Source organism: Eriocheir sinensis, chromosome 43, assembly GCF_024679095.1.
Source record: "Eriocheir sinensis breed Jianghai 21 chromosome 43, ASM2467909v1, whole genome shotgun sequence".
NCBI classification, from domain to species: domain Eukaryota; kingdom Metazoa; phylum Arthropoda; class Malacostraca; order Decapoda; family Varunidae; genus Eriocheir; species Eriocheir sinensis.
This window is the reverse complement of record NC_066551.1, coordinates 13,271,021-13,280,938: the sequence shown is the minus strand read 5'-3', so window position 1 is coordinate 13,280,938 and position 9,918 is coordinate 13,271,021. Positions and strand designations below refer to the sequence as shown.

The 9,918-nt window shown below is 36.6% G+C and overlaps 1 protein-coding gene across 4 annotated transcripts; it reads left to right on the top strand.

The window, feature by feature from the left end:
- The first annotated feature begins 334 nt into the window (after nucleotides 1-334).
- Nucleotides 335-9,176, top strand: LOC126980188 (protein THEM6-like). 4 transcript variants are annotated; one of them, XM_050829802.1, is made up of 4 exons: nucleotides 335-455; nucleotides 2,238-2,402; nucleotides 3,178-3,392; nucleotides 8,449-9,176. In XM_050829802.1, the coding sequence occupies exons 2-4, from the start codon at nucleotides 2,249-2,251 to the stop codon at nucleotides 8,680-8,682; spliced, it is 603 nt and encodes a 200-aa protein (XP_050685759.1). In that variant the 5' UTR covers nucleotides 335-455; nucleotides 2,238-2,248; the 3' UTR covers nucleotides 8,683-9,176. The 4 variants fall into 4 exon arrangements, with proteins under 4 accessions (XP_050685759.1, XP_050685758.1, XP_050685761.1 ...); XM_050829801.1 differs by having other exon boundaries at nucleotides 378-467; XM_050829804.1 differs by lacking the exon at nucleotides 335-455 and adding an exon at nucleotides 546-727.
- Nucleotides 9,177-9,918: the final 742 nt, after the last annotated feature.

Sequence of the window (9,918 nt, the reverse complement as noted above, 5' to 3'; positions counted from 1 at the left end):
TCGTGTTTTTTTCCTCAGTAAACAAAACTATTTTTTAAATTATATTATCAGTCTACACATACAGATTTCGTTATAAAATAATATCAAAATATTACAAGTTCGTTTTTTTTTTTTCAAGGGTACACGGGAACCTGTAAAAATGGCCAAGGGGTACAGAGGAACAAAAAGGTTGGGAACCCCTGCTTTATAACAAACGAATAGGGCAGATTGTAAAAAGATTTACTGTACGTTGATGTTCACTTACTCAGATCGTCCTTCTTACTACAAAAATAGTCGCTTACAGGGGAGAAGGAGTTGTTCTGCAGTTTTGCCTTCCTTTTTTTTCTCATATCCTACGCATCCTTGGCGGGCTCAAACGCATCCTACCGAGCGACTTATTTCTTCGAGGAGGTATTTCTCGCGGCACCGGCCAGCTGGGGGTTGCGTCATCACTGCGGCACATCGAGAGGCGGCAGGTGGGTGTGACGGTATGTGGATTTGCCGGCCCTTTTACCACCGTCTCTTTACTCATTTAGTTAGTTTTCAGCATTATATATGTTCCTTTTTGTTTTTCGTTTATAATTGTTTCATATTGCAGACAAGACCATGGGTAGGGGTTTCCGTACTCCAATTCCATTTCAAAAACAGGAAAGACATGTACAGTGGCATGAAAGAACAGTGCAGTTAACATGTTCAGTGAAATATTTGTGATTAGTTTCCAATCTCCAGCCACAGATTTCCTTTCCAAGTAGGTCAGGCGTTTCTTAATTTTTTGTTTTGTTCATCTGTGGAATGTGTATGGTGCTTCTATATAGCTATACAAGTAACTATTTCTTTCCTTTATCGCCATTTCCTGTTTTCAGTGTTTTTCTTCCATATGATAGTTTTTAAGCTTTTTTTTTGGCAAATGCTTAAATATATTTCCAAAGTATCCTTATAAATAGAACACTTGATAGTTCCTAATACTTTTGTCTTCATATATTGCATGAGTTACAGAGAAAAGTATGGGTAAAACAAGTGAAGAAATAGAAGTACCAAGAAGAATGTGTTCATTATCTAGAATATAACTGATGATAATCTCATCACATAGCGCCCTACTGCCTCGCCCACTGAAGCTGCAGGGAGGGCTTTGGGTATGGGGGATGGAACCCTATGCAAGGTGCTCTTATTAGTCTTTGGCCCATGTCTTGAGCTCTGTCCCTTAACTATTTTTTATGGTCCGACACATCTTGCTTTTCCTTTTATTAATTCACACTCCTTCCCCATCCCTTAGTATCACTTGCTTGCTAACATTAAACACATCATTCCCTCTATTCATTTACGTTAGCCCATTACAGTTTATAATTTTTGTCCTGTTCCTGAAGCATGGAATTTACTTATATAAGCAGTTACATGACTTTGCAATTCAATAACACAGAGATATGAGGAGGCTATGAAAGGCTAGACATCCTACACATGACAGCTCCTGAAAATGGGTGGTTCAACAAATTCCCTTCCCATCGATATATACATCTAACCTCCATTTAAAGCTTTCAATCTTGTTTGGTTCAACTACATACCTGCTCAGTTTGTTTCACTCATCCATCATCCTGTTTGTGAACCAGTTCTTTGCCAATTTCCTTCCTGAACTTGAATTTATCTAAATTATACCAGTCACTGTTAGTTCTCACATCAGAGATAAATAATAAATACATCATCTAAATGGCCTTTGTTTAACCTCTCAGTCCACTCCAACACCTTAGTTAAGCCCCCCATGCAGTCTATGCACTATCCAAGGAATGTAAATTAAGTCATTTTAGTTTTAGCCTATTTGGCCACCCAGTGATTTGTGATGTTACCCTAAAAAATCGAGCATTATGCCAGAAATCCTGAAGCCATATATAAACTTTCTAAATTTACATCCAAAACTGAAAATAGTTAATCCTAGCTTTCACATTCAGTTATCAATTTATCTAAAATAATGTGTTATAACATCTTGACATGATAGGTGTCATTAATTATGACTAATAAACTGTTGTATAGTAATTGGCTTATATATTGCCCATGCGTCCTTCTGAAAAGTAAACCTTCATGCCCTTTCTAGAAGCTAGACAGAGGATTGAATTGATCTGTGTGAAAAATATTTAGATATTGATGTGATTTTAATGCTTTCTTCCTTCAATTCTTTATCTTAGGATTTTGTTGCAGCTATGGAAAACAATAATTTGTCAGAACTTGCACTCTCGGTTTACACAACCCTTTTTACTTTTTTTTCTCAGGTGTTGTGTACATGCAAATTAAGACAATGGTTGAACTGACAACTGTTGCCATTGGCATTCTGGTCTCCATAGAGTTTGGCTACTTTGTGAAGGTCATTATTCATGGAATTAGCGCCAAGCTCTTCTTGAGTAAAGTCCATCCTCTTAAATCTTCAAATATATATGGTAAATATAACCTATGTGTAATATATATATATATATATATATATATATATATATATATATATATATATATCTATATATATATATATATCTATATATATATATATATATATATATGTGTGTGTGTGTTCTTATATGATTATTCTTACCTAATTGTATTTTTACTGGATTGAGCAGGCTCGTATTGTCCCAATTTTTACTCCATTTTGTACAACACTTTTTCTATTATTTTGGGCTCCTTTGTGAACACTAAATCCAGCCCTGATGGTTTATCACTCCCCTGAAATCTTGTGTTTTCCTTAATCCATTGTATCAGAGTATTGTCCATTGCCATCTTCAACAATATATTTCCCCAAGACCCCTCACCTCCCAACACACCCCTTTGCAGTTGAAGTCCTCCATCATGATTAGATTATCACTCCCACTTATCAGTTCCTCCACCCCCTCACTTATGTCATGCATTATTCTCTCGTATTCTTCTTTACCCCAAAAATTTAATATTACTTGAACAGAGACAGTATATATATATATATATATATATATATATATATATATATATATATATATATATATATATATATATATATATATATATATATATATATATATATATATAGGCTATATATATATATTGACTCAAATAATCTGTATACAACCTTTATATTAAAATAAAATGTATGTAGATTTGCAGATGAATGTTACCTTTACAACTACAAGTTTATGTACTCTTTGTTTTACTGGAGTGAAACATGACTAAGATGATCTGTTTAATTATCAGGATTATGCACAACACGAGACATTGACTTTATGTTAAACCACATCAACAATGGCCGGTATCTGCGGGCCATGGATTTTGGCCGACTTGATCACTGCATCAGGTCTGGCATCTTTAAGACCGTTTATGAGACCAAATCTAAACTGCTTGTGGCTGCATCCACCATAAGATACCGCAAGCCCGTGTATCTCTTCGTTCCCTACAGGCTACAGTCACAGGTAAGCCGAGATAGAATGAAAGAAAGGAAAGTAGTGAATAAGGGTACATTATGAAAAAAAATGGAATGCATGATTAACTTTTGATTATAGTAATTAGAAAAGTAGGTAAACTGTAAATTATTTGGAATGCATGATAAACTTTTGGTTATAGTAGTGACTGGAAAAGTAGTAAAGTTCTAATAATTTGAAATGCATAATATTTTTTATTATAGTAATATCGTAATGTCGTCTACAGCCTCATTTTCTTCTCTGACTTGGAACCCATTGGTAAGGGTTCATGGCTAAAATTCATTGATCAGATTTGGGGGAAGAATAATGGAAAAGCATTAGATTTTAGTTTGGTGTCGGGAATAAATAGAGCAGAATCTCTAATTTGGTAAACTGTTGGTATTAGAGCCTTAGAATAATAGAGTTCAGCCAGCTTCAACACAGATGCCATGCTGTTACCAAAAAAGCTGTGCAAAATTCAAATTGATGCTGATACAGTATTAATTTTTGTACTCTATGATCATCAGGACCTCGAAGAAGTACCTAGATCACAAAAAACACTACTATTGTATCAGCATCAGTTTGAGTTTTGCAAGGCTCCCTTGGTAACAATGAGGTGGCTCACTCCACTGAAGCTTCCAACCATCACTCACCCAGCTTGAGCTCTCCCTCCACCGAGATCTGGGAACTTCATTCACAGAGCTTGAGCACACATGTTAGCCTGAATGAATAAGAACTGCTGGGCTAGGTCGGCTGTTGAAAGCAATATTCTCCTCATGGCTGGCATGTCCACACCACCTATTTTGTACAAGCTGCTAAGCAATGTTGCTAGTCCAGTAAAGTGCACCATTTCTGCCTGTATTTCTATCAGAACTACAACAATATAGCACCTGTGATGAAGTTAGCCAAACTCTATGACTGGTTGGCATTATAAAAATTATCACCAAAATCGTGACTTAACTTTATATGTTGATGGGTTGAGCCCAAACCATTCTTCCATTAGATGAAAACTGTAGTAAGTGACTGCCATTTGTAGAAAACATTTCTTAACAAATCTTAAATAAATATATACAGTTATACCTCGATTTACGAGTTTAATTTGTTCTGGAATTTTGCTCGCAAACCAGAAAATTCGTAAACCAAAACGAATTTTAGTTTTCTTCCAACAGTTGGATCTAGGAGCAATCGCGGTTGCCCGTACGCCTAGCCGAGAGAGAGTTGCTGGTTTGTGTAAACACTCCTGTCGTCCCATCATTGAAGCCATGATTGTACCCACAACCATTTCTTCCTTTCATTTAACAGTAGCAACAAATCAATAACTTGAGTAACAGCAGCACAAGCCACAACAGTCCTTACTTTTGCAAACAGCGCCATGTGGATACTGGGCGACTGGTTTGTTTACATTGTGAATATGGGCAACTGACCTTGGTCGTGTGTAACGCACTCCCAGAAAAGTTGGAGTTGCTGGTTGTGCCTACCGCCAACACGGTTGGAGGAAAATGCCCAGTGTGACACCAGCTTGATACCCTATTCCCATTGTTTTCCACTCTGAGCACTCTCGCCTTACGGTGAACAAAGGGAACCCATGCTCGCGTCTTTGACTTGTACAAACAGGATGCTTGTACACCAAGTCACCACTTGTAAACTGAGGCATCCTTTTTTTTTTTATTTATTTACTTTATTTTATTTATCTATTTATTTATTTTTTATTTTTTATTTTTTTTCCATAAATCAAAACGCTCATAAACTAAGGTACTCGTAAACTGAGGTATCACTGTATCTTTCACTTTTATGGCACGATTGCCTTGTCACAGCTGCTCAAGGAAGAGGAAACATCTAACTCATCATATTGTTTATTACCTATCCCAACATACTGCATTCATTCATGATATAAAACTTTTACTCTGATAGTTAAAACTTGAAATTGTTGCTGAAAAATAACACTGCCACTCCTACTTTCGGAGATGATCAAAGGAAAGTAAGTCAGTCCGTGGCATCAGACCACTTCATGCATTCTCATCAGGGGTCATAGTTACATTGCTTGAGGTGTTGTGGGGTTTGATTCCTCCCTCAATACAGTCCCATTCCAGCCTAGGTAGCAAGCATGTTGTACTCCATGTTTAAACCTCATTTATAGTGCATCAACTTATACTTGGAGGAGCAAGAGAGGGGATAGAATTCAGTGCAGGAGTGAATGAGGTGTTTGAAAGTTCAGTGGTCATGGTAACTGTGGAAGGAGTTGGCTATAGGTTGTGTGGAAAAAGAAAGAAAGGGAGTGCATGGCAGAATGATGAGATAAAAGATGCATTTGAGGAGAAGAGAAAGAACTACAAGAAAATGTTACAGAGAAATGTGACAGAGGAGGTGAGAGAGAGATGGGAAAGAAAGTACATGGAGAGTAAGATGAGGGTAAAGAGGCTAGTTAGGGAAAGTAAAGAGAGTGGATGAGGATTTTGGTAGGGAAATACCAGCAAAATACCAGAACAAAAAAAATTTATGTAAAGAAGTTTTAAGAGAAATAGAGGGAGGAAAGAGTGACATTTGTAGCAAGAAGAGGAGAGATTGGGTACTTATGAAAGGGAATGAGGAGATAAGGAAGTATGGAAGCAGCACTTTGAAACTGTAATGAATAAGAGTGTGGGAGGGAGAGCAGAAGTTACTATAGTCTGTTTCACCAAGATATTACAGGCTGCCACACCTCCTATTTTTCTCTCTTGATCACTGGTTCTTAACCTTTTTACTACCACACCCCTCTAGGAATTGGTCTTTCCCTCCTTGCCCCCCCTTTATCTATGAATAAAATTTCCTCCAAGATTTTAAAGAAAAATGAAGAAAAAGATGTGTTTTTAGTCTTTTTTATTGAGTATGAATTACCTAGTCATTAGTGAGACATTTGACACTGCTTCTTAGTTACTAGATCTTGAAGGCATGGTTGATAATTTTGCATTTTCTTCATAAATTGCTCAGTATTAGCCCATGCTCTTTTTAAGAGAATAACAAATATTATTAGAGAATTTCCTAGTTTTTCCCTAGGGCTTGCGCCCCCCCTGGAAATTATTGACGACTCCCTCAGGTGGCGCGGCCCCAGATTAAGAACCACTGTTCTTGATGCTGATTAGCTCTGTGGCAACCAATCACCGCGCAGAACCCGTCAATTTGCTACCGCCTTGGCCGCTGGCGTGGCGACTGTGCTATGTTCTTAGTTTTCAAATACTATCTGGAATACCACAAGGCCTACCTATGTTTTCTTGGTAGCATTGGCATCCTTGAGTCATCATTATCTATAACATTCATTATTCAACACAAGACGACTAACTGTTTTTTGTTGTAGATAGTGATGAATGAGAATATTTTTTTATATGATGAAAACAAGTTTAAATTTCTATCTATATTCAAGTTAACAGTGTACTTATGGCTAGGTTTTCTGTTTCATCATAATCTTTGACAGTTTAAGCACTGTCGGTGTTCAATGGTGAAATTGCTTTAAGTTAATATTTCATGGTGATTTTGAGGTGTTAACATATTATTTCAAGCATCACATAGCACTGTGAGGCAGTGTAAGCTCTGAGCATGCTTCCTGGGCCAAGCAGACTAAAATTTTCCAGCGCCGTAATTGGCTGCCACTTGGCCGGGCAAAATTGAAGAGCATGAGGGGGTGTGGCCGCCTATAATATCTTGGTGAAACAGACTATAGTGTAGGAATAAAAATCAATGTAGGATGGCCAAATCCACAGAGGGAGGTGGAGAGGGGTGAGATAGAAGAGGCAATGAAGATGTTAAAATTAGGAAAGGTCCCTGGAGCTGATGGCATGCCAGCAGAAATGCTGAAGTATGGAGGATATGTAGTTGCAAAATGGATGTTATGGATATGTAACCTTGCATGGGAACAGAGTGAGGTGCCAGAGGACTGGACTGTCGTTGTGCCACTGTACAAAGGGAAAGGAAGCAGCGGTGAATGTAATAGTTATAGGGGAATAAGCCTACTCAGTGTGGCAGAAAAAGTGTATGGAAGGATTTTAAATGAGAGAATGAAGAAAATGACTAAAAAAAGTGTAGGCAATGAACAAGGGAGTTTTAGAAAAGGGAGGGGTTGTGTAGATCAAACATTTGCACTGAAAATACTAGATGAAAATTACCTAGAGAAGGATAGGAATCTGTTTGCTGCTTTCATGGACCTAAAGAAAGTAAATGACAGGGTTGACAGGAAGGGTTTATGAGATATTCTAAGGATATATGGTGTGGGAGAGCATTTGCTTGAGGGAATCAGATCCTTCTATAAGGAAGCTTTGTGCCCATAAATGGTGAGTTGAGTAAGAGTTTTGGTGTTGGTGTGGGAGTAAGACAGAAGTGTGTGATGTCACTTTGACTTTGTGTACATGAACAGTTGTATGAGAGAAATGAAAGCCAGAGTTGGGGAGCTTGGTCTAAGGTTGAAAAGTACAGAGGAGTCTTTGGTGGCAGGCCTGTTTGCAGATGATGCATGTTTGTTGGCAGAGAATGAGGGGATGCTGCAGTGGAGAGTGGATGAGTTTGACAGGGTGTGTAAGAGGAGAAACCTGAAAGTGAAAACTGGAAAGAATAAAGTTATGGTATTTGAGAAGGCAAGACCATTGATTTTGCAAAGCTGTACAGAGTTAAAGCAGAGAGCACAACAAAGTGTAGGATATGGCTGGGGGAAGAGAGAATGGAGGAAATGACTAAGTTTAAGTATTTTGGGACAGCATGGAAGTATGGAAGGTGAGGTGAGGGAAAGAGCAGTGAGGGAGAAGACAGGTAGTAGGTGCATTGGAGGGAGTTATGAGAGGAAGAAGTGTGAGAATGGGGGTAAAGAGGGGCATAAGGAACGGTATTATCCTGCCAACTCTGTCATGTGCCTCAGAGACGTAGACATGAGATGCAGCACAGCAATCAAGAATATGTATAGTGGAAATTAATGTACATCAAGGACTACCTGTATTTTCTTTTCTTATATTTATTTTTAAACAAATGACTTGAGATGAACTCTTATGCATAGTACAACTGTAAGCAATATAAATTATACTCAAATGAACTGATATGATGACAACAGATTGTGTACTGGGATGAGAAGAACGTTTACTACCGCCAAGACTTTGTAACTCTTCATGACAACTTCCTGCGAGCAACGGCCTATGTCAAGCTGGCAGTGTTGGGGCTACAGACAGAGGAGCTCTTCTCCTTAGTGACTTCAGAGAGTGTTACCCTCCCTGAGGCTCCAAATGACCTTATATCCTGGATAAATTATAACAAGCTGAACAGTGAAAGCATTAAAAAAGATATATAGATTGCTAGTTATGTTCAATTTACTTGTAGTGCTATTGATTACCTGTGATATACCCTAGATATGTGTTCTCTGAATTGCTGTAAATTTGTCAGTTGAGAGAAAGTACAAGAAATCTAGGACTAGTGATTTTTAGAGTTGCCCAGTTTATGTAGGACAATGTGGTTGCTTAGTCCATAAAGGTGATTGATCTTGTAATAATGCACTTGCTACTTATCTTTTTCTCAAATAGTACAATCCAAACTAAAAGGAAAAAATAGTCCTTCCTTTCACTTTAATAAGCACAAAACTCTTCTTCAGTCAGAATCTCACAAACCTAGGTTGCACTAAGATTCTCACCCCTCTCAGGCTAGCTGATAGTGATAACTATGAATAGTTAAGCATCACAACCTCACACATGACTGGGCTCCCTCAGGCGCCCAATGCAGAGAACTTTGTAGCACTTTGTCAGATATGGGTCATTGTCAGGATTGCTGAGGTTAAGTGAGTGGGAGCAGCATTCATATATATATATATATATATATATATATATATATATATATATATATATATATATATATATATATATATATATATATATATATATATATATATATATATATATATATATATATATATATATATATATATATATATATATATATATATATATATATATATATATATATATATATATATATATATATATATATATATATATATATATATATATATATATATATATATATATGTATATATATATATATAAATATATATATATATATATATATATATAAATATATATATATATAGATATATATATATATATATATATATATATATATATATATATATATATATATATTACACATGGAGTTCCATCCATTATTCATGTTTCCATTAGTTTTATGTAATTGTTGATAGACCTGTCCATAAGTATTTATTAATTTATATTTCTACTTGTTTATTTATATATTTATTTAGATGTACCTATTAATATTTTAACTTATATATTTAATTAGTAGTACACATCTACCTTTGAGTATTTAATTGCTGCATACTGTAGTTACAGCTAATAAAAAAAATATTTGTCTGCTGATCTTTGTGCACCATGAAAAAATATGTACTGTTGTAGTGCTGATTTGCCTGATGGGCGAGCCTCCCGTAACCCACTTAGCCAGGGGAGGTACCTCTGTGGCCGACTGGTAAAGGAGTGGCTCTCCCGTTACGCTGGTCGCAGGTTTGATCCCCGGCGCCAGC

Bases quoted from the DNA above. Each gene is read 5' to 3' on its own strand.
- LOC126980188 (XM_050829803.1), top strand. The intron at 2,403-3,177 runs GTAAATATAACC...TTTAATTATCAG, and splicing joins TAAATCTTCAAATATATATG to GATTATGCACAACACGAGAC. The intron at 3,393-8,448 runs GTAAGCCGAGAT...TGATGACAACAG, and splicing joins CCTACAGGCTACAGTCACAG to ATTGTGTACTGGGATGAGAA.